The sequence below is a fragment of the Scyliorhinus canicula genome, chromosome 17 (genome assembly GCF_902713615.1).
Source record: "Scyliorhinus canicula chromosome 17, sScyCan1.1, whole genome shotgun sequence".
In the NCBI taxonomy this organism is placed as follows: domain Eukaryota; kingdom Metazoa; phylum Chordata; class Chondrichthyes; order Carcharhiniformes; family Scyliorhinidae; genus Scyliorhinus; species Scyliorhinus canicula.
In genome coordinates, this window is record NC_052162.1 from 10,958,986 (window position 1) to 10,984,583 (window position 25,598).

The window sequence follows — 25,598 nt, forward strand, 5'->3', positions numbered from 1 at the left end:
GCTGGGCGAGGTGATCCATTTCACCAACATTTCACCAATCATATTGCTGCTAAGTGATTGTGTCCAGGTTGACCACTCTCTCCATTCAATGCAGGGCTGCTGGGTTTGGGATCAATCACTTCACTGTTATTCTAGGGGTTGGGGGGTGAGAAGGGGGGTGGGGGGAATAGTCTTCACCATCACTTTAGGTTATTGTGAGGTCACTCGGTGAGCTGGGGTGAAGTCAGGGCCCAGTCCACACTAGGCACTGGCCTCACTAAACTTCATTTGAGTTCAGGTGTAAAGCATTCAGAGCACTACCTGCACGATTCTACTGCTCCGCCACCCAAGAGCTTTGAAATGAAGGGGGTGGTAATGGTCCCCTGGAAAGTTGTACAAGAGCAGGACATTCCAGGTATGTTTGGCCATGTCTGTTTCAATTTGTTCACAGAATGTAGCATTGATTAACTATCCCTAATTGCCCCTGAGAAGGTGGCGGTGAGCCGATTTCTTGAGCCACTGGAGTCCATGTGGTGTAGGTACACCCACAGTTCTGTTAGGGAGGGACTTTTGACCCAAGTGGTTAAGGCACCTCTGATGTCTTTGATAAATTAGACTCCACAGTAAGTGAGATGTGGGTGGGTGTTGCACGTCGCACTGTTAATGTCCAGCGCATTGAATTAAAAACAGAAAATGCTGGATAAACTCAGCAAGACCGACAGCATCTGTGGAGCAATAAGCAAAGTTAACCTTTTGTGCCTGATGAACCTCGTCGTGCCTGATTAAGGATGCTGGTAAATCTTACCCAAGGCACGGGATCTAAAGGCCTTGCCTCGGAGACCTGCCCGTGGTGCTGTTTAGTACTGGTCTCCACAAATGTAGACCAGGTGTGATAGCACTTGGGGGCTCTCCAACAATCGGATCCCGGGTGGTCGGGCTCTGGGCATGGTGGAGCCCTGGCACTGCCAATGCCAACCTTACAGTGCCACCCTGGTAGTTCCACCTATATGCTCCCTGGAACTTCCATGTGGTGGGGGCACTGCCAGGATGCCAGGCTGGAAATGCCACGGTGGCCAGGTGGCCTTTTGCCCAGGGGTTCCCTGCCCTTATGAGGTGGGGTGGGGGGGGGGGGGGGGGGAGTTCGAGGAATCCCTCATCCCTTAGGGCAGCACGGTAGCATTGTGGATAGCACAATTGCTTCACAGCTCCAGGGTCCCAGGTTCGATTCCGGCTTAGGTCACTGTCTGTGCAGAGTCTGCACATCCTCCCCGTGTGTGCGTGGGTTTCCTCCGGGTGCTCCGGTTTCCTCCCACAGTCCAAAGATGTGCAGGTTAGGTGGATTGGCCATGGTAAATTGCCCTTAGTGTTGGGTGGGGTTGTGGGGATAGGGTGGAGGTGTTGACCTTGGGTAGGGTGCTCTTTCCAAGAGCCGGTTCAGACTCGATGGGCCGAATGGCCTCCTTCTGCACTGTAAATTCTGTGATTAGTAATTTGGAACGTTGGTGGGGTCCAGAGGCCTCGAGGGAGAGGCGAGAAATCAGGCAACTTTTTGAAATGGCGCCCCGATCTCTTCCTGCACCGGTGAGCTGAGCTCGTTAGTGTCGGGAATGGGACTACGTTCGGCCTTAGCGACGTGTTCCTCACCTAGGCCCGAAAAAGAAGCAGACTCCCGTTTAATAACAAGGTTTTTATTGGTGCTGGTGCTGCAGGCACACCGCTAAACACACCGAAAACCCGACTCTGTTGTTTTTTTCCATTAAATCGTGCTCCGTACTGCAGGAGGGTCATAATGAACTCAAAATGTGAGCTCTGTTTTTCTCTCTCTCTCTGTGGATGCTGCCCGGTCTGCTGAGTTTATTCAGAATTTTCTGTGGGGGTTTTTTAGATTTCCAGCATCTGCGGTATTTTGCTATTATTTGAATAAATGAATGGCAGCTTCCATTTGCTATAACATTGAATATGTTTCATTATATTTGTAATCATCTTAATTTAGTTAATGCTGACAACGAGTCACTGTATTAAACACAATGTATAAGAAGCAACACCAGAATTAATGGTTAGATGGGCATTTATATTAATTCAACTACTGTAATAAATTTTAACGAATCAAAAAAAAGTAGTTTATAAAATCCTTTTAACGTTGCTTTGAAAAGTTTAATCTCCAAGTAAGCGACGTGACTTTTATGGGGCTTGACTGTAAACAGAATGAATAACGTATTTTCCAATATAACAGCCAGCATTGCAGTTCAAAACAGTACATGTGCTCAGGGAGCTGTGCTCAGGGAACTGTGCTCAGGGAGTGCTGCACTGTCAGAGGTTCCTTTTGATTTGGAATCAAAGAGAAAAACGAATACTCCCACTTCCCCGGGGTGCAAAAAGCAATGTCCCATTTGCCCTCATCAAACTTCTCTGTTCAAAATAACCCCAGCAAGTTAGTTAAACAAGCAAGTCAATTATGACCCTCATCACTAGCACATAAGGCCATTGATTGTTTAGCCAGCAGAAAGGTACCCGACAAGGATGGAATTCCAGCCGAACTACGAAAGGACAGAAAGCCCCATCTACTCCGTGACCTCCTCATTCTCTTTGATGGGTAGGATATGTCCAATAACACGTGCAGGAGAGAAATATGATCACATTACTAAAGGTAAAGGCAAGAGAGGAGATCACAACAACTGCTCTGAGGGGCATCTCACTCCCGAGTGTTGCTGGGAAAAGGTTTGGTGCAGTTTTCCTGAAAAGCCTCCATCTCCTTGCAGCCTGAGTGTGTCCAGAAGCTCGGTGTGCACTGGCAGGTCGACACTGGACATGACCTTCTCCATACTCCAGCTACAAGAGAAGTGCAGTGAATAGGGTATATCTCTTTCCCTTACTTTCCCTTACTAAAGCATTCAACATCATCAGCAGAGCAGGACGCTAAAAGATTTTGAGGAAAATTGCTGTCCACAAAAGCTCCTTGGTTGGATCTCGTTCCAGGACAACACACACTGCTCTGTACAGTGTGGCAGCAACACTTCCAGCAGGTTCAGAGTGAAACGGGGCTGTGTCCTCGCTCCCCACTTTGTTCGGTATTTTGTTCTCCATGGTCCTGATGTTTACCACCCCTGCAGGCATGAATGCAGTTAGCTGCCCACTAGGCCAGACTGCAAGGTCTACAATCTCATCAAGACTGAAAACAAAGATAAAAATACGTCCTGATCAGAGAACTCGTCTACACCGATGATGCCTGGACTAGTCGCTCACATGAAACCTCAGCTACAAAGATTGTCTCGTCAATGCCGGTAGCTTGTTCTCCAAGACTAAAAGAATCAAGGAAACTATAGAGGAGAGTGTGGCATATCTCTTCCCTTGATTACATTAAGCAAACCCCACTTAAAGTGGTTAGCAAATCCTGCTCCTTGTGTCCATGGTGACACAATCTATCCCTTGAAGGAGAGCTCCACATATGCACGGGACAAGCAGCTGCCTCTTTCTGCTGACTCACGAAACGCTCATAGAATAACATCAAGTAACTCCGAGGACCATGATAGAATAGAATCCCTACAGACCAGAAGGAGGCCATTCAGCCTAGCGAGTCTGCACCAGCCCTTGGAAAGAGCACCGTACTTAAGCCCACGTCTCCGCCTTATCCTCGTAACCCAAACCCCATCTAAACATTTGGACACTAAGGGCCAATTTGGCATGGCCAATCCACCTAACCTGCTTTGGATTGTGGTGGCAACTGGAGCACCCGGAGGAAACCCACGCAGACATGGGAAGAACATGCAAACTCCACACAGACAGTCACCTGAGGTCGGAATTAAACCCGGGTCCCTGGAGCTGTGAGGCAGCAGTGCTGAACACTGTGCCACCGTGCCGCCCAGATGTTTGTTTGTGAGGCCTGTGAAATGTGGGTAACTTCCTATCAGGAAAGGAAGGCAACAATTTTCATCTTCGTTGTTTGAGGCACATTCTGGGCATCCCAATCGTCTCAAAGGCAAATCTCGCAATATGCCAGTCCACATAAAACAGAGGTGACTCCGCTGGCTCGGGCACCCTGGCAGAATGCAAGACATTCCCAAGGGTTTTGTGTATGACAAGGCAGCGGTGCCAAGAGATCCGCAAGATATCCAAAGCTCTGTCTCAACGATACTTGCCAGTCTGATATGTGTCGTGTTAAACATAGTAAGATAACACGGGCTGCAATTGGATGCAGCTTTGCCTGAGAGATACTCCACACCTTGAAGTTAGTTCAATATGATTTATTGAACCTGTCACACAGTTAGCTCAATCCTCTGTGAGTTCGACTCTCTGCTAACCTATTGTGATTGATCTGTCTGACGGAACTAGACTAGCTCTTAGCCGCGTGCTGTAGGAGTTATATGATATGTACACCCTGACTCACACTGTAGATGTCACCAGTGGAAAGAGGCGGAGTGTGAGTGCCTCGTACCTTTTATAGTGGGAAACCACCCCTAAGTGTTCTGCCTGCTGATTGGTTATGTCCTGTTCTCTATATTCATTGGCTGCCTATCTGTATCTCATTATGTGCATGTCTGCATATCATGACAATATGAAGACTGTAAATATTGACTTTCACACCTGGGAGACATCAGCCGTAGCGGGAAATGGCAACATCACCTGACTGACGATCAGAGGCTATAAGTGGTTTGACAACATGTACCAACACCGAAAACAACCACCCACACGGACTCCTGTTGGCACCTCGTATGCAGCACTGGTGACAGAACTTGTCTCAAGTGGATTGTCCGAGGTACAGTGAAAAGTATTGTTCTGCGTGCAGCTCAGACAGATCATTCCATACATGAAAAGAAAACACATAAAAGGGCAAACATAAAATGCACTATGCAAATACACAGACACAGGCATTGGGTGAAGCAAACAGGAGTGCAGTACCATTCAGTAGAGAAGATGTGTGAAGCGATCAGATCAGTCCATCGGTCCATAAGAGAGTCATTTAGGAGTTTTGTAACAATGGGGAAGAAGCTGGTTTTGAATCTGTTAGTGCATGTTCTCAATGGAAGAAGTTGGAAGAGTGAGTAAGCCGGGTGGGAGGGGTCTTTGCCAAATCGAGGTCAGGGTCGGACTTCCGGTTTGGGCCTCTTCAACTCCCGGATCAGGTCGTTCTCGGAGTTCTGCTGGGTCAGGTCGGGTTGAGTGATCAGGTCCATTCCCTGGGCCTCGGAGGGTTTTCAAACCTGCAAGAGAACATAACAGAGAAAGGTTAGTGTTCGGATAAAGTTTTAAGAGATTAGTACGGTTATAGGAGATGTATGAAGAGAATCTGTGTGCGAGAGCTCGCAGAGAGCCTCCACGCTCCGGCGACATCTTGCTTGATGAGGCAGGAAGGATGCCGACGAACATTCTAAACCCTCAATCTCGACAACCAAGGAGGCCAAGGGCAGCAGATGCATGGGAACACCAGCACCTGCAAGTTACCCACCAAGCCACCCACCATCCTCACTATATCACTGTTGCTTCATAGTCACCGGGTCAAGATCCTAGAACTCCCTCCCAACATTATCGTGGGTGTACCCACACCACATGGACTGCAAGGGTTCAGGAAGTCAGCTCCCAACCAGCTTCTAGGAACATAGGGACATAGGAACAGTGTAGGCTCTTCGGCCTGTAGAGCCTGCTCAGCCATTCAATTAGATCATGGCTGATCATCTAACTCAATGCCACTTGTCCCTGCTATCCCCATGGCCCTTGGTATCACCAGTAAGGGCAATTAGGGATGGGTAATAAAATGCTGGTCTTGCTACACATGCCGTGAATGATTAAAATCATTTGAGGGCAGCACGGTGGCGCGGTGGTTAGCACCGCTGCCTCACGGCTCCGAGGTCCGGGGTTCGATCCGGCTGTGGGACGCTGTTCGTGTGGAGTTTGCACATTCTCCCCGTGTCTGCGTGGGTTTCACCCCCACAACCCAAAGATGTGCAGGGTAGGTGGATTGGCCAGGCTAAATTGCCCCTTAATTGGAAAAATGAATTGGGTACTCTTAAAAAAAATTTTTTTATTCCATAACGTGCCTTTTAAAACTTTTGATTTCTGCACAGCAATTGACTTGAAGTTATGCGGGGTATTTGCCATTCCAGTTGTGTGATTTCACAGGATTCTGATTTCACTGAAATGAAAATCAAAGTACTGCAGGTGCTGCATATTTGAAATAAAACAGAAAATGCCAGAAAATACTGATAAGGTTAGACAGCGTCTGTGGAGAGAGATTCAAGAGTTAACCTAGCAGGTTGTTAGTCTTTGTCTTTGGTTACACTATGTTATTAAATGCAGATTCATGTGGTCTCCATCACTCAGTCCATTGATGAATAAAAATCTGACCACCTTTCCCACCCCACTCTTGGAATTAGAAGGCAGTTTGGTCCCATAAACCAGGACATATATCCTTTGCATCTTCTCCGGTGACCTTATGGCTGGTGGGTGACACTTGGCTGACTAATTAAAATGTCTTTGAGATAGGAAATGTTGAACGGATTTGCCAATCGTTTGTGATGTCTGAGTGATTTCTGTTCTTTGAAGATTTTTATTCTTTGTTAGGAATGGCTGTTTGATGGGTCTCGCTGTGAAGATTTGGTTGGCTTTGCTGTTAATTGGTTTTACACACATCGTGACCTGTAAGTATGTTAGCCACTTTGAGAATAGCTTTTCCATGTCATAGACTTAACTTTTGGCAGGAAGAGAAGTGACTGAGCACTCTGTTAATATATTCCAACTCTATATTGAAGTTGAGGAGCAACAAAAGCAGAGGTCATTTCTTGTTCTATAATGTGTCCAAATTAAAAAATATATAAAGAAGCCCCCTTACATGAACTAGCCATTTAATTATGAACATAGATTAACTGTACTGTGCCGCTAATGATTTATGGATACCTTGAGGATAGAGACCCAACTAATTCTACAGGTATCTAATCAAAAGCGAAGCACAGCTGGATCTCTGTTTACCTCCATGTATAGTGTTTGCTTAAGAGGGCTCACAGGCTTGATTTGAAAACATCTGCACTTGAAATAACATTTAATCTATATTTTTAAAGTTTCCAGCTGTTGTTAGAAGGGATGATTTATTGTGGTTTATCCAAGAAGGGTGGTTTTTTTTTTCATGTTAAATTGAAGATTCCACTCAATCTCCTTTCCCTAGCCCTTTTTCCCATTTTAATGTTGACAAAAGCAAAAATTGTGGCTACTGGAACCATGGGCGAAATTCTCCCCTGCCCGGTGGGGCAGGAGGTCCCGGCGTAGCGGAGTGGCGCCAACCACTCTGGCATCAGGCCTCCCCAAAGGTAGGCCCACGCCGGAGTGGCTCCGCTATGCCGACTGGCGCCAAAACCAGCACCAACGACCTTTGGTGCCCGTCGGCCGGCGTCGGGGCTGGCCAAAAGGCCTTCGCCGGTTGGCGTGAGTCCGCGCATGCGCTGGGGCGTCAGCAGCCATGGCAGAGGCCGTGGCAGCGGCGGAAGAAAAAGAGTGCCCCCGCGACACTGTCCCGCCCACCGATCGGTGGCCGCCAATCGCAGGCCAGGCCACCGTGGGGGCACCCCCCGGGATCCGATCGCCCCGCGCCCCCCCCCCCAGTACCCCGGGGGCCCGCTCACGCCGCCAATCCCGCTGGCACAGAGGTGTTTAAACCACATTGGCGGGATTGGCCTGTCAGCAGCGGGACTTCGGCCCATCGCGGGCCGGAGAATTGCCGCGTGGGGCGCGCCGATCAGCGGGGCGTGATTCCCGCTCCCACCGATTCCCGGGTGGCGGAGAATTTCAGCCACGGCGGGCGCGGGACTTACGCCGGCCCCGGACGATTCCCCGATCCTGTGGGGGTCGGAGAATTCCGCCCCATGTTTGTATGGCTGGGGAAGCAGCTACAGCTCAATGCCAAGGTTAATAACGGTTTCAGCTGATGAAGTGGGGTACATAGGAACAGCTGGAGGCCATTCAGCCCATCGGGCCTGTTCCACCATTCAGTGCGATCGTGGCTGATTGGACACTTCACTGCCTTTTACCCCCACTATCCCCATAACCTCGACGTTATTGTTAATCAAAAATCTATCAATCGCCACTTTAAACATACTCAATGACAGAGCATCCTCTCAGGAGAGAATTCAAAAGGTTCACAATCCTCTGTGTAATGATATTCCTCCTGATCGCGATCCGAAGTGGTTTCCCCCCTTATTTTGAAATTGTGCTCCCCTGTCTGTAGACTCCCCAACCAAGGGAAACATGAATGAAATGAAAAATGAAAATCGCTTATTGTCACAAGTAGGTTTCAAATGAAGTTACTGTGAAAAGCCCCTCGTCGTCACGTTCCGGCGCCTGTTCGGGGAGGCTGGTACGGGAAATGAACCCTGCTGCTGGCCTGCCTTGGTCTGCTTTCAAAGCCAGCAATTTAGCCCTGTGCGAAAACATCCCCTTCCGATGTGGAAATCTGCAATGAAACTAGGATTGAATCGTTCAAGGCAGCATTTCAGTACAGGACCCATACTGTGACTTGAATGGCCACAGTCACAATTTGAGCTGATTCTCAATTTCTACTGGAAAGGCAAATGGAGGCCTCTTCTTTGGCACGTCCTCAAGTGGTTAAGTGTTAACCAGATTTTCCGTGGAGTTCACCACTTGGGTCAGTTACCAGGATGCTCTTGGTGATATTTATGGTCACCAGGAGATGTATCATTGAGAGCTGGGGCTGTCACGTATTGTGTGCAGTGTTTTCCCACAGGGATCACAGGATTTTAGATGGGTGCCTGGGTAGGTCTTTATTTTAGGTCCAGTGTCAGTGAGAGTGCTTCATTAGTTGTCAGCCAGTGGTGATGCTTGAGGGGGATATTTTCCCTGGGGACACCAGGAGGTTCAATGTGTGACAGCACAGGAAGCCACTCAATCTGTGTCAGTGTCAACATTGCAGCAATAATCTGCCTAACTTCCCGCGGGCGAATATCTATCACGTTTGTGTGGAAGCTCCTTAGTAAAACACTCTTCAGTGAAAACATTCGCTGAAACCTGAAATAGAAATCAAAATCATTGGCACTACTCAGCAGGTCTGGCAACATCTGCAGAGAGGAAATGTAGCCATCTCAGATGGCCACCTGCAAAGGACCATGGGAATTATGGCCAACCCAGGACTCAGACAGACTCAGAGCTTGTGTGTGTATTTGCAACCCAGATAGCTGGACGCGATCGAAATCCCCGCTCGTTTGCATTCTAATGGCCCATTTCCCCAGAACAAAAGAACTGTACTCAGGTAACCGATACAGATACAGACTAATCGGCGCCACTCCCTTTACTAAGGGAACCCAAATAGCCAAGGTCAATGACCGATAGGGACACGCCCAGCCATCAAGGCACCCTCCCCTTTATTGGTCAAAATCGAAGGCAGTGATTGAAGCCTGTCGAATTATTGGGTCCAAGTTAAGGGCCGCGCCAAAGAGTGCGAAATCCCAGCGGGATAAGAAGAGAGACAGCCATGTGCTCAGTCTCTCTTGGATCCAGCCTATGCCAACCCAAGTGCAGCATAACGACCAGGCAGACAAGTTCAAGACCAACGATCGCTCCCAGACAGATGAGCCCAACAGAAACAGAGCCACTTCTTCCACCCAGCCACACAAGATTCAGACAAAGACCTTGTCCATCTGCATAGAGCCGTTTGCCCTGAAGTTAAGTATAGGTTATTGTAGTTGCTAGGTGTAGTTTAACTTATAGTGTTTTATGTTGCACGTCAAAGTAATCCTTGTGTGTAAATAAACCATCTTTGAACTTGAACTGACTAACTAGTTGTGTGGTCCTTTGATCGATATCCGGTGAAGCCTTGTGGTGGTATAATTTGATACCTGGCGACTCTAAAGAGCATCATTATTAATTGGCAACCTTACTCCCGTGCCGATTGAAAACAGAAAACAATGTTAATATCTCAGCTCAATAACGATTTTTCAGAGCTGAAGCTTTGACCCATTTTGGAAGCAATAACTCATTGGGTCGTCAATATCTAAATGCAATATCTGCCTTTCTTAATGTTGCCGATAGGGAAAGAAGAAAGCAATTGTATTTATATAATACTTTATTAAAGCTCTCTGTTGGGGTTTACATTGTATTGCACAACTGCCATTGATGTGCACATAAATATGACAGAGCCTCTAAATACAGCGAAGCTACACAAAAACAATAATAAGAATATCCAGACAATATATGCCTTGTCAGTGTTGCTTAATAAAGGAATGTTCGTCCAGAGAGAATTCCTTTCTAAAATGAGAAACAGCAAGGCCAATGAAACAGCACCCGACTGGTGGCAGTGTAGCGCAGTGGTTAGCACTGTTGCTTCACAGCTCCAGACTCCCAGGTTCGATTCCCAGCTTGGATCACTGTCTGTGTGGAATCTGTAAGTTCTCCCCCGTTCTGCACGGGTTTCCTCCGGGTGCTCCGGTTTCCTCCCACAAGTCCCAAAAGACGTGCTTGTTAGGTAATTTGGACATTCTGAATTCTCCCTCCGTGTACCCGAACAGGTGCTGGAACGTGGCGACTGGGGGATTTTCACAGTAACTTCATTGCAGTGTTAATGTAAGCCGACTTGTGACAATAATAATTATAAAGATTATTATAATGTAATAAGGGTCAGGAAAATCGCATTCATGAATACTTCAAAGTCATTTTTCTCTCAATTTATAATGGGACCATTGTTATACAAATAATATCCTCCCTCTTATTAAAAAGGTGAGAAAAGTTCTGGTTAGAAAAATGCTTCCTTCAGAGGTGGTGGTCTCATTAACACACAAAGTCCTTTTATTGAACAAACCAATTGGCTATGGTTGAACCCAAACTCCGCTCTGAATCAAAGTTAATGTCTGAATCCCCATAGATGATTGTCACAGGAGATTTTCTAAGCCCCACTTCCAAAACCATGGGCTCGATTCTCCGTCCTGCCGCATCAGATTTCTGCTTCAGCACGCCGGCGGGGTGCTTCATTTTGCCGACTGATCAATGGGGTTCCCCATTGTGGGGCAGCCCCACGCCGTCGGGAAACCTCTCGCTGCCAGAAAAATGGAGCATCCCGACGGCGGAGAATCCAGTCCTGTGTTTTAAAATCTTCTCTTGCAATAAGGTTTCCATTAGCATTCCAAAAATCCACTCCACCTTTTCCAAAGCATTCTTTTGAACAGAGCCTCTCTTCTCCACATCTAGCAGTGCATCGACTTCGGGGTTTTGCACCAACCCCTCTCAGGATTTCTTTGTCTTGACTGCTTTTACACACTTGACGTCCAACCACCAATTCCCACAAATATTTTAATTCACATTCCACAGGCTGTGGAATAATCTCACAAATCTAAAAATCACTTCAGATGTCTTTCTGGTATCTCAGCCTTTCTCTGAGCTCTCTGTCTTTACTGTACAGTCCTTTGTTCTTGTACCTTTAACCTCAGTCCACCTGGAAACGTAGTTCCATTTCTCTACTTTCCTTAACTAGCTGCTCTTTAGATAACAGTTACTCCATTGTATGGTTTTTCTTATAGCACAGCTGAGAGAGATGTTGCCTCTTTAGCTTTCTAAACCATTGCTTTTAGCAGATCAGGGGGAGCTTTTCCCTTTCCCGCTGTCTATCTACAAACTAACTGCCCTGACTTCCTGATAAAAATAAACAATGGGCGGCACGGTGGTGCAGTGGTTAGCGCTGCTGCCTACGGTGCTGAGGACCCAGGTACGATCCTGGCCCTGGGTCACTGTCCATGTGGCGTTTGCACATTCTCCCGTGTCTGCGCGGATATCACCCCCACAAACCCCTTACGACTTGTGGAAAGACACAAACAATCCTGCATATTACTCAGGAGAGTCCCCTCTATAGATTAAGTGGCAGATTAATCACTTTAAAATCAGCAAGTGAGGAGGCTATCCCTCGGCTTCGGGGATTTAAATTCACCAAATAATAAATAAATAAGATTCTTGGCTGATCTTTGACCTCAATGCCACTTTTCTATCCCATCCCTTGGCTCATAATCTCTCTACACCAGCCCTGAATTTACTGAACAACAATGCTCTGGGGTAGAGAATTTTCTAGATTTACAGTCCCCTGATTATGTGCCGAGATTATGTGCTGAAGACCCTAAAGTAGATCCTGAATTCACAATCTTCTGACTCAGAAATTCTTACCCAATGAGTCAAACCTTTTACTTTGAAGTTGAGTAAAAATCACCATGATCTCAGTTGGTGCTATAACTGGCGGGAAGATCCCAGATTGGAACCCTGGCTCAAAAGACAGTAACTTTTGGGTGGCAGTGCCACCCAATCGAACCTCTGTGGATTTCTCCTCAAATCCCCGCAGCTGATTGTTACACCATGAGCCAACTGGCCTCATTGAACTCTGGCTTCCGCATGAGTGTTTCCAAACTCCACCCTCGTAAAGACACATCCAATAATTTTCTTCCAACCAATGCTTTCCTCAGCTGTTTACAGCAAAGATCCACTTCCAGGATTTCCAACTCTCCTTTCAGTATTCCTCTGCCTTAGATTGCCACATGCATTCAATATTTCACACAATCTCTCAGATACACAGCCACCAATAGAACACTATTGCTTCACAGGCAGTACTAAGGTCAACAACCTGAAGATTGCTTCACATGCCTGGCTTTTCGCTAGCCACCTTCACCAGGTCTGCACTTTTCAACTGTCTTTAACATCAATGAACGGTACCTTGTTAAAATTCCAGTCCCTTTTGTCCCTTTGACTTCAATCTTTCTGAGACTTCTCTTTTCATTCCCTGGTTTCTAAAACTATCTGTTCTTTAGTTTCTGGAACTTACTTTCTTCCCTCTCTGCTTCTCGGGCTCTCTGCTTTTGTCCCTGGCAGAGCTGCGAGAGCTCGTTCCTCTCTAGCTGCTCAGTCCCAACTGCCTTGGGTCCAGTTAAAACTAAACTCAAGACGCCTTCCTATCTTCAAGGTGGCCTCTGGTTGCTGAGCAACAGTTCAGTCCTTTTCTAAGCTTTGTTTGCTTTTCACATCATAAACTCGCAAATCAGTAGACGCAGTTTGAAATGAAGCCAAAAACCCCAAACATTCAAACACCTTTGGTTCAGCCGAATCGAACTGGGGTTTTAAGCCTTTCTTATGCAGAAACACTAAATTAAACTCATACCTTAATTTGAATAACCAGCAGCACAAATATAGAGTATTTAAAACTAGCTCTGCTTCCTGACACTTAATTAATCCTGTGGTAGCAAGTTCCACATTCTAACCATTCTTTGGATAAAAATATGTGATCACGAAGCTGTCGGTGTGTTGTTAAAATCCAACATATTCACTAATGTCCTTCCAGAGACTGTTTGGCACAGGGCTAAATCGCTGGCTTTGAAAGCAGACCAAGGCAGGCCAGCAGCACGGTTCAATACCCGTACCATCCTCCCCGGACAGGCGCCGGAATGTGGCGACTAGGGACTTTTCACAGTAACTTCATTTGAAGCCTACTCGTGACAATAAGCGATTTTCATTTCATTTCATTTCTTGGGACTGGTGGATTCTGACTGTCCTCAGAGATAGCAGAACATGCAACTCAGCTATACTAAGCTGCGATTGAGAGCAACTGGGGATACGTATTAAATGCTGGCTCTGCCAGTGATGTCCACCTCAGGGAAATAAACTTTTAAAGATTGCTAGGACGGGAGATCACCTGCACTAGTGGCCAGGCTGTGAAATTTTCATCTTCTCAGGAGTACCATGAGGATCTCCTCATATCAACCCCTTCTCAGATCTAGAGTCATGAAAATGTAATTTGGCTTTGTGGCTTATTCTGAAACTGATTGTCCAGGTACGGATACAGCGAAGAATTTATGGGAACACCAACTCCCTGAAGACGCTGCGTGGAGTTACAGTCGGTTCACTAGAGAAGCAGTCACTAGAAATACCTTCGACAATGTATTCCGTCCACTCAGTAAGTATGGGCTTGGCGCCATGTGAAGCATTAAATGAAATTGAATTTCAACTGCGTTAACATTTAAAAAAATGAAACCATCACAAAGATCATTTTTGCCATTGTTGTTGTATGCTAAATTAGAAAGGAAGACTGCATTTATGTGGCGCCTTTCACAACTTCATCCCACAATCCTTTGCAGCCAATGAAATACTTTTGAAGTGTAGCCATGGTTGTAACGTAAGCAGCTGATTTGCACACAGTAACAGTGAAAATGTGTTCCTTCTTCCTCAACCGTGATTTCCCACCTACAGTTGTGGACAGGGCCCTCAACAGTCTGCGTTCCATCTCCCACTACCTTCGCCCCCTCCCCTCCCTCCCAGAACAAGGATAGAGCCCTCCTCGTTTTCACATTTCACCCCCCAGCCTCCGTATGCAAAGTATAATCCTCCACCATTTTCGCCAACTCCAGCGCGATGCCACCACCAAACACATCTACCCTTCACTCCCTGTGTCAGCATTCCGCAGAGACCGTTACCTCCGAGATAATCGAGTCCACTCCTCCACCATACCCAACACCACTCCCATCACCCATGGCACCTTCCCATGCAATCGTAGAAGGTGAACACCTGCCCCTTTACCTCTTCCATGCTTAACATCCCAACCCAAAGCACTCATTCCAGGTTAAGCAGCGTTTCACTTGCATCGCTTCCAACTTGGTCTACTGCATTCGCTGCTCCCAATGTGGTCTCCTCTATATCGGAGTGACCAAACGCAGACTGGGTGATCGCTTTGCTGAGCATCTTCGGTCTGTGCACATTCAGGACCCTGACCTTGCCATTTTAACATAAGGCCCTGCTCCCATACCCACATGTCTGTCCTTGGCCTGCTGCAATGTTCCAGTGAAGCGCAATGCAAACTGGAGGAACAACATCTCATCTTCCGGTTGGGCATGCTACAGCCTTCCGGTCTCAACATCGAATTCACCAACTTCAGATGATTAGCTCTACCCCACCTTGACCCATTTGTTTTCATCCCATTTAATTTTAACTGTCTTTTACCACTTCTTTCTTTCTTGTCTTTCTTTATATATAGTTAACCCCCCCCCCCCCATCTTATCCACCTTTCCTTACCCTTTCTCCCCTTCCCCTTCCCCCACATCTGTCACAGTTTACCCTCTGATGTAAGTTTCTCTGCTGTTTGGCCTTTCACGCCTTTTGTTCTCTCTGGGGACTTCCATTAACACTCTCTCCTCTTGGTTTCTGTGGCTATTAGCATCCCATTTCCCTGGGTTTCTGTGGCTATGACTCATCTTTCATTCTCACTCCACAGTATGAATATTTCCCACTTTCTCTGTCTTTTAGCTTTGACAAAGGGTCATCTGGCCTCGAAACGTTAGCTCTTTTCTCTCCCTACAGATGCTGCCAGACCTGCTGAGATTTTCCAGCATTTTCTCTTTGGTGACATATTCACATTAGTAGTCAACCTCAATTTTTACCCTATAAATGAATGTTGCACTTACTGTTACCTTATAACTGGGTGGAAGGGATTGAGCAGGCAATAGGGTTGAGAGGGCGGTATGTTGCACAGATGCATGAGAGTTTAAGACACACCTACACAGAGCAAAGCCTGCATGGTGAATGGCAAAGGTGGAAAACAAAATCTATCATTCCGTCCTGCTTAGTTTTTCTGAAATTGGTGAACTGACTTATCACCTAATGCAAGTTTTTACAAGACCCTGCTATTCTGCAGAAACTCCCTTGACGTTTAATCTGAGCTAAATCAGGATGCACTTATTCCAATTGCATCCTTACAGGAGATATTAGTGGTTAAACCCAGATCCATCAGGACTGCGAGAACCATGGTCTTTCTCCCAGACTATCACTGAGCAATACCCTGGCACTGTTAAGAATGGAGAACTTTTGCAAATGATAAAGAAATGGCATGTTTCCCTTTGGAGGATTTTGAATACTTCCTGGAGTTAATGTACAGTAAGAAGTCTAACAACACCAGGTTAAAGTCAAACATGTTTGTTTCGAACACTAGCTTTGGAGCACTGCTCCTTCCTCAGGTGAATGAAGAGGTATGTTCCAGAAACATATATATAGACAAAGTCAAAGATGCCAGACAATGCTCAGAATGCGAGCATTTGCAGTTAATGACACATGTATGGCGCTGAGTTTATTTATTTGCCATCCAGCCTCAGCACTCAAAACGTACTGGTCCTGAAATCCTGTGATGTTTCTCCCGTTTATCTGCAGCAGTTCTGGAAAAATAGCAGAACCCCCGGGAATGAGATGGACTCTGGCAAAATTCCAGGGCAGCACATCCCTTCAGATCCTCACCCCTCCCCAATCTCGGTGCCCTCTACTAGCCCTGCCCCTCCCCTTCACTGGCTACTCTTCTCCAGGTCTTCTTGTGGACCCAGCATCCTACCCCACCCACCCACACCGCTTTGGTCCACTATTGCCTTCAGCAACCTGGACCCCATGTTTTGGAATTCCCTCCCTAATTCCCTCTCCTTCCTTTAAACTCCTCTGGAAAAGAGGTCAAGCTTCTAGTCAGCCTTTCTGATACTTCATTGTTGACCCCTCCCCTTTTTTGTTTGATTATGCCTCAGTGAAGCATTCTACATTAAAGGTGCTACAGAAATTCACGTTGTTCTTTTGGTTTTAAGCTTCAAATTGTTCTGTTTTGGCTCAGGTTGCTATTTCATTTCGGGTGGAAATTGCATATTTTTGCTCAAGTATTAACGAGCTGTAATTAATTTTGTTTCTCAACTTTCTCCTCAGTTATTTCCCCCGAAATGTTTCTGCCTCCTTCCCCACCGCAACCCCCACCACCCACTCGCCCGAGGGCACCGATTCGCCTGGGGGGCAGTTTCGCAGATACCGCTGGCCCTCTGGTTCCGCATCAATGCTGATTCTCGACATGGGAGCCTTGACAGTAACGTTTGGCAACTTGATCATCGGGAGCTCACTGAAAACCTCATCCTGTCACACACACATTCTTTCTTTCTGTCTATGCACCCCCACCTCCCACCCCCCCACCCCACACCAGCCCCCATCCTCACCATGTCCAGATAGTGACCAGCAGCGGACCCCCTGGCATGGTCAGTTGCTTGCTGGGTGGTGAGCGTACAATGAACTCCTCAGAGAGCTCATTACAAACAATTGTATTGTGTACTGTCTACATTTTTCTTTCGATTTAGAGTGTAATCCTCAAGCCAGAGATCTTAAAGCGTGTGCTGTGGAAGATGAAACCAATGATACAATTTGTCTTCTAATGGGCTGTTGTTTTAAGGACAGGCCTGAGAAACCGTGTTACAAGATGACAATAAACAGTAAGTCCATTTTCAAAGCCGAGGTTATTTTTGAGAGCTTTCAATATGTTTGTATTTCACCAAATAGTATCTGCAAGGTCAAGGTAATTTTGGATTAAACTACTCAATACAAGGGCTGGTGCAAGAATATTAGACACACTGGATGAACCCCACAGAATTCACTTTAGAAAATTAATATTGTGCATTACTACGAAGATCAATTCTGCATTTATAATTACAGATTTATTTTACATTAGGAAGGAGGACAGACTGATACTGATTGTATATTCTCATTACTCTGTAGGATATATACTGGAAGAAATGCACACTATCTTTCATAGAATCCCCACGGTGCAGAAAGAGGCCATTTGGCCCATTTGTGTCTCCACCGACAATCCCGCAACACTGTAAACCCACCTAACCTTTCTACACTGAGGGGAAATTTAGCATGGCCAATCCACCTAACCGGGACATCGTTAGACTTTTAATGTGTAACATGTCTTATGTAATGTAATAACAAATGCCGAACTGGGAGCAAATTCCTGCGGAAAGCCAAAGCTGAGAGTGTCGCTCCCCCCCCCGGTCCCCCCGGTCCCCCCGTTCCCCCCCCCCCCCCCCCGTCCCCCGTCCCCCGTCCCCCGTCCCCGTCAGTGGCATAATGAGACTCCCGCCCACAAAGGTGGGGAACCTCATTTCAATAGATGTAAATAATTAGCGGGTTTCCCCGTTGTATCGTCCACCCACATTTGGGATTCCGTCACGTTGGCCCGATTCACAACAGGTTTATCAAACCGTACGCCAGACAAAGAGAACCTGCTGGGGGTGCCCAGATAGTTATAGCCCCTAGGGGGAGAAGGGCATGCCTGGGGAGTACCTTGGCAGTTCCCCCTGGTACCCTGGCACTGACTGCTCGCACTGCCCCCTCGCACTGCTCCTGGCACTCGGGGCCAGGGTTATCGTCAGGGTGCCAGGGGGCTGTGCCAGGAGCAGTGCTGGTGGGGGTTCGTCTGAGGACCTTCATTGGGGTGGGGTCCCCATGTATATGTGGGGACGGATGTATATGAGGGAGGGTAGGCCTCGTGGTGGGTTTTCCCCCTGTTTGTGAGGCTGTTCTTAGTTTTATTCTAACCGGGCAACGGGGTGCCCTTTGAAAAGGGCATCCTGGTCACCGGAGAGCCGAGACGGAATTCTCCAGCCTTTGGGGTGGCTTCAATGGAAAATCACATTGACAGGCGGCAGTAGTAGAGGATCCCGTTGCCAGCGAATGACGCGTCATCGAGAAACACACGGCGGGAGACTGGAGGATCCAGCCCCCGATGTTGCCAGCTAGTTCATGTTCCGCACTGCTACCATGACTGCGTGAGACACGCCTCCAGAACACAGGAATCTCAGAGATTGTAGAGCTGCCGAGGGTACAGAGATAATGGGTGGGGAGGCCATGGAGAAATTTTAACAATACAATCAAGTGGGGCTGCTTTGTCCTGGATGGTGTTGGAGCTGCGCTCATCCAGGCAAGTGGCGGATATTTTACCACACTCCTGACTTGGCCTTGTAGATGGTGGACTTGCAGGTACACCTACAGTGCAGTTATGGATTGAGTTCCGGGACTTGACCCAGCCGCAGTGAAAGAACAGCACATGGTTTCAAGGCAGGATGGTGCTTGACATGGAGGAGAACCTGCAGGTGGTGGCGTTACGTAACTTCTTCTTAAGGGCAGCACGGTAGCATTGTGGATAGAACAATTGCTTCACAGCTCCAGGGTCCCAAGTTCGATTTCGACTTGGGTCACTGTCTGTGTGGAGTCTGCACATCTGCAATTGCCCCACTTCACCGTGATGGGATTTGAGCTCACGTCCCCCTTCTGGGTCTCTGGACTATTAGTCCAGTGACATTGCCATCAGACCACCATCTCCCTCAATAGACAGATATTTTTAACTGAAGTGTGAGATGCAATATGAATAGAACACATATCTTTGATGAATGATTGTTGTGTCATTAAAGCGGAGCCTTTCCCGTCCTGCATAACAGTGACATCTTTCAATTGACAGAACCAAAGCAAATATTAAATATCCTCGGAGTTGGGTCGGTGTCACTTGCTTTCATAGCTATTTGCCCATTGCTATTCTGCCTGCTAACAGAAAGGACGTAAGTAGATTGACTCTTATTTCTGAAAATGTACCTCATTACATTAGTTGCATCAACTGCAAATGGAAGGAATGTCTGATTTTTACACTGATAGATTCCGAATTCCCATTCAGATTCTGCCTCTATGCCGGATATCAAGAAATGATGCCCATAGCTGCTAAAGTTAGTAAAGTAAAGTTGCCATGGTCCCAGTTGACCATAGGCTTCTTTCTCCTTTGAGTGGGGGGAGGGGGGGGGGGGGGGCGGGGGGCTGACTGGTGGTGATTAAACCGGAGGATCACCACACCTCAGGCGAGGGGCAAGGTTGAGAAGGCGGGGCCTTCAGGAATCATGACTGGTCTGTAATTCCCTGTTTTCTCACTGCCTCCCTTTTTAAATAGTGGGGTTACATTACCTAGCTTCCAATCCGTAAGAACTGTTCACGAGTCTATTGATTCTTGGGAGATGACCACCAATGCATCCACTCTTTTTAGGGCTACTTCCTTAAGGAGTACTAAGTACTCTGGGATTATCAGGTCCTGGAGATTTATCGGCATTCAATCCCATCAATTTTCCCAACACCATTTACCTACTAATACTGATTTCCTTCAGTTTCTCCCTCTCACTAAATCCTGTGTTTCCCAACATTTCTGATATGTTATCATGTCCTCCTTTGTGAAGACAGAACCAAAGTATGTATTTAATTGGTTAGCCAATTTCTGACTGCATTTGTCTTCACCAATCATTTTCTCTTCACATACCTGTTGAAGCTTTCACAATCAGTTTTTATCTTCCCCGCAAGTTTACTCTTATACTATATTTTCCCCTTCTTAATCAATTCCTTTGTCCTTCTTTGCTGAATTCTAAACTATTCCCAATCCTCAGGTGTGTTGTTTTTTTCGGCCAATGTGTTTGCCTCTTCCATAGATCTAATACAGCCTATGGTCATCTGGGACTACGGCTACTTTACTACTCCAACCTGTTTTCTGCTTCTTTTCCCCTGTAAACCATGGTTTTGTCCACCTTTCCCCATTTAATTTTTGGACCAGACAGGAATGAACAATTGTTGCAGTTCACCCATGCGTTCTTCGAATGTTGGCCATTACCATCATCCCGTTAAGTAATGTTCCCCAATCCATTACAGCCACCTCAGCACCTCATAACATCGTAGTTTCCTTTATTTATATTTAGTACCCGAGTCTCAGAAACAACTATGTCACTCTCCATCTTGATGAAGAATTCTATCATACTATCACAGGGGCTAAATCACTGGCTTTGAAAGCAGACCAAGGCAGGCCAGCAGCACGGTTCAATTCCCGTACCAGCCTCCCCGAGCAGGCGGCGGAATGTGGTGACTAGGGGCTTTTCACAGTAACTTCATTTGAAGCCTACTTGTGACAATAAGCGATTTTCATTCATCCCCAAGGGGTCTCGCACAACTAGATTGCTAATTATTCTGTACTTGTACACAGAACCCAGTCTAGGATGGCCTGTTCTCTCGTTGCTTCCTCAACATATTGGTTCAAAAAACCATCCCATACAGCATCCAGAAATTCCTCCTCTACAGTATTGTTACTAAGTATCCTCACTCCTCTGGCAGATGCTCCCCATGTGCACGGTAATGCCCTAACCAAAATGGCATCTGCTATGGTCAGACTAGGACCATAGTGACACACTGCTGAAAAATTGACTTATTTGATTTTGTGGGCACTATCTCAGATTTCACACATGCTGTGCTGCTAAATCTTATTCCCTGAAAAGAAAGTGCACTTGAATGAATTAATCCTACTGCCGCTTTACTGGTCAAAACTGAAATGTTAAACTTGTTTCATTTTTTATGAACAGAAAGATGAATCCTCTTCTGCGCAAAAACCAGAAAATCGAAGATGCTAAAATGAAGGATACGAAACTAGGGGCATATGTTTTGTCTGTGCTCCAAGAACACAAAAAGAAGCAGAAAACAGGTTGGAGTAGTAAAGTAGCCGTAGTCCCAGATGACCATAGGCTTTGAGACCAGGGAGAGATCAGCCATGATCTGAATGGGTGGCGGAGGAGGCTCGAAGGGCTGAATCGCCTACTTCTGCTCCTAATACCTACAGACTGCTTTCCCCTTTGATGGGGAGAGCTGAGTGGTGGTGATTTAACCTGAGGATCACCACACCTCAAGCGAGGGGCGAGGTTGAGAAGATGGGACCTTCATGAATAACTTTAGCTAGTGCGGGAATTGAACCCACGCTGTTGGCCTCGCTCTGCATCATAAACCAGCTGTCCAGCCAACTGGGCTAAACTGGGGCGGCACATGGCACAGTGGTTAACACTGCAGCCTACGGGCTGAGGACCAGGGTTCGAATCCTGTCCCTGGGTCACTGTCATGTGGAGTTTGCACATTCTCCCCGTGTCTGCGTGGGGTTCATCCCCACAACCCAAAGACGTTCAGATTAGGTGGATTGGCCACACTAAATTGCCCCTTAATTGGAGAAAAATATAATTGGGTACTCTAAATTTGTACTAAAAAAACTGGTCTAAACTGGCCTCCATGGTTGCAATAGGGTATCATGCTAAAACACAACATTGATAAGATATGGGACGTTGGGACCCTAAAACCTGAATTTTAATAGGTTGGGGAGGCATGGCAATGAGCTTGAGATAAATTGTGAGGGAGGTCATTGGGACTTCAGCAGGAAGCACAAACTATTTTAATCCGCAGGACACATTGAAATAATCTGGAACAGTGTCCTGCCTGAAAGTGAAGGGGTGGCACCAGGGCCAGGAGTTGGGAGCTGTGCCCTGGAGCAAGGGGCCTTATGAAGACTTGAAAAGCCTCTGTTGTGACCACAGCATTGGGCAAAGTCATTGGCTGCTGATCCAGCACCGAGAGGCAGAGTCAAGACTGAGGTTTGGTCGACTCACGGGAACCTCACTGGAACCAGAACAGAAAGTATTCCCCTCTCCTCCCAGCCCACAAGGGTTGTCCAGTAAGGTTTGTTAACAAAACTCAACTTGGCCTCTCCTGGCTTATTGGCCTCTCTCACCACGGATTTCTCACTCTGGTCGGACGTTCTTTGGTTGACTCCAATGACATTGATGGTATCCTCAGAGTGGATGAAGGTACGATACCACCAGAGGGAACAGAGTGATCTTGGCAACCAACCTCGCTTATTAAAAGAAAATATATTTTCATTCCAGAAAACCAAACAGAAGTCCCACCGGCATCCCCCCCCTCCTGCCCTCCACCCCTCACTCCACCCACCCCACCCCCCCACCAAAAAAAAAATCTAACAGTGATCAGCAACTTACAGGACAAAATTAACGGCTGCCATCTTCGGTAAAATCCTTCAATTGTGCCCCGCGCGGTATGCTTAACCTTCTCGAGATATAAAACTCCACCAGATCCCCCAGCCATACCGAGGCGCTGGGTGGGGAAGCTGCCCATCAGCACCTGCCTTCGAGCAATCAGCGAGGCGAAGACTAGGACAACAGCCCCCAGGCCAGCAGCAGCTCCAATAGATCCGGTATCCCCAATGTGGCCCCGAGGGGATCGGCTTTAGTTCAATTTGTAGGATCGTCAAAGAAGAAGACGCAGAACCCCCCGAATTTAGGACACGACCAGAACATATGTACATGGTTAGCCGGGCCCCTCCCATAACGCTCACACTCATCCTCCAATCCCGCAAATAACCTGATCATCCTGGACTTGCTCCTTCAACGGTATCAGCCCTAACATCGCACATGATGAGGTTGCGTTCATCCTATACAAAGATTCACACCGCACCCCCTCCTCCACCTCGGACCCCAACTTCTCCTCCCACTTGGCCTGCACCCCTTCCAAGGATACGGCCTCCTCCACCATAAGCCTCCCAAAAACCCCCAAGGTACCCTCCTCCTCCATCCCCGCCAAAGACAAAACTCTCTCCATCAATGAGGAGGAGTGCGCCACTGGGAACGTTGGAAAGATCTTCACAAAGTTGCGCAACTCCAAGTATCTAAATACACCCGCCTGTGAAAGTCCAAATTTCTCCACCAACTCCTCAGAGCTCGTAAATCAGCCCTCCAAAAACAAACCCTTCATCGCAGCAACCCCTTTCTCCTCCCACCCCCTAAACCTGGCGTCCAACCTCGCCGTCTCCAACATGTGGTTCACACAAACCGGCACCAACTTCGATACCGGCCCCAAGTTAAAGTGCTGCCGAAATTGTCTCCATATCTTCAGTGTGGGGGCCACCGCCGGATTCCATGAGTGCTTCCCCGGAGAGAAAATGTGGAGAAGCTGTGACGAAAGCCCTTAATCCCGACCCCTTACACGAGCTTGACTCCATCCGCACCCATAAAGCCTCCAGATCCCCCACATCAACCCAACACCGTCTCAACATGCGCCACCCAATAATAACATGTCATGTTCAGCCCCAACCTCACTTTAACTTCTATCCAACCGGCCATTCTCACTGGGTGAGGTTCGTGGATCAAATTCGAACCCATGAATCCAGACAATGGATATTTGATCACGGGAAAAAAATACTTTGCAAGAGCAAGGTATGAATAGGCTGCTGAATGGAATAATATAGCCCAAATCGGTCACCAAAAGCACATCCGTAGATATAGAACACAAAAGTACAAATGATAAAGCAGATAACTATTAGCTGGAATAGAGATTGGAGTGACATACAAGATCAAAGGTGAATTCAAAACCTTGCCACTTTGGGTTAATCAACCAAAACCAAATATGCTAATTAACACACCTGCATTCTTGTGCTTCTTGTATCCTCTGATTGTCCCAAAACACTTCACAACAAAGAAGCTTTAGTGTGTAGTCATTGTTATCATTTGCACCCTTGTTTTCAAGTTTCTCCATGGCCTCAATTCCTCCCAATCTCTGTCATAACCTGAACCTGCACGGGATTTACGGGGTGGGAATGATTAAATTCCCCGTGTCCCATGCGGAATACAGACTTTCCCGCTAAGGGGCCGGGGAAGCTTAATTAACAGTGTATTTAAGTTTGAGACCGGCCTCAGACCCGGTTGTGTATCACCAGGACCAATGTACCTGAAAATTTGGAAATAAACCTTTATTTCATTTGTTACAACTCAGCGTAGACTTCCCCGTGTCTTCATAAAACTGGCGACAAGGAGTAAACCTGGTCATTGTCAACGCTGCCGTCCCGGCGTTTGATGCTGGAGTCGAGGATTCAATATCCAGAGTGAATGCATTATTCCTTTTGTGCGAATAATATCATGGAAGATGAGCACCTGACAGTGATCCTGCTGACCGCATGTGGCGCCTATACCCTTATACGAGGTCATTCGGAGCCTTACATACCCAGCGGCGCTTGACACCCACACCTTTAACCGGCTTGTTGTGTTCGTCAGTCAGCACTTCACCCAACGCCATCTGTTATAGTCCAACGGTATTGCTTCCATCTGATGGGAGAGCCCCAGGTGGGTCGGTCACCGGGTTCATGTCTCGGCTGTGGGAAATCACCAAGTTCTGCACACATGAGACTGCATTGACTGAGATGTTGCGCGATCGCCTGGTCTGCGGCATCAATGACTCAGAGACACAGAGAAAGCTCTTGGCCTAGCCTTCCCTGAACCTCCTACTGGCAGTACAGATACCCTTATTCCGTGAGAGTGCGGAAGGCGGGGTCCAGGAGATACAGGGCATGGAGGTCAATGCCTCGGGACATGGTCCCTCCCTTTGTGTCCTCCCACCCAGTCCGTCAGACAATAAGACCCCGACCTTTAGTTGCAGGCCCAACAATTGGTCGACAGTTACAAGACACTCAGCGCTTTAATGGAACTGAAAGACAGGCGTCGAAAAACAAATCTATAAAATTAACCGGCAGAGTCAAAGGTTTAAAAAATAAACGTACAGAATCAAAAAGGCAAGAGCAGATAGCCATCTGGAACTGGCAGCTAGAAGAGCCATGAATTCAAATTTAAAAAGGACTTTGGATAAAAAGGCAAATAATTGCTGCAGTTAACAAAGTTGCAAAACTTAAAAAAAAACAGCTGGCACTAGAAAGCAGTAGTTTTAAGAGAATGCAAAAATGGAACAGCTCAGAACACTCTGTACCTGCATTTATACATTGGTTGCAAAGTACACCTGCAAATGGAAAGCCAGCTGTATCTGAGCAACTACAGCCTCTGTGGGCAAAAATGTTTGCTGCACAATCTTAAAGCGGCAATACCCTTAAAGAGGTAATACAGTTAAAGTGGCAATCACAGGAAGGAACAAACAGCTATGGGCAGGAAAATTAAGGTAGACCCCAGATAGATGGCAAC

The 25,598-nt window shown here is 47.0% G+C and overlaps 1 protein-coding gene across 1 annotated transcript in view; it reads left to right on the plus strand.

Moving 5' to 3' along the window:
• The first annotated feature begins 257 nt into the window (after positions 1-257).
• The window catches only part of LOC119952344 (fragile X mental retardation 1 neighbor protein-like), a 30,331-nt gene continuing 4,990 nt past the window's right edge, over positions 258-25,598 (plus strand). Inside the window, exons 1-6 of the mRNA XM_038776040.1 lie at positions 258-394; positions 6,535-6,611; positions 13,772-13,894; positions 17,085-17,216; positions 19,244-19,340; positions 21,165-21,283. Of these exons, the coding sequence (XP_038631968.1) occupies positions 6,548-6,611; positions 13,772-13,894; positions 17,085-17,216; positions 19,244-19,340; positions 21,165-21,283 (535 nt within the window). The 5' untranslated portion in view covers positions 258-394; positions 6,535-6,547. The remainder of the gene's footprint in view (positions 395-6,534; positions 6,612-13,771; positions 13,895-17,084; positions 17,217-19,243; positions 19,341-21,164; positions 21,284-25,598) is intronic.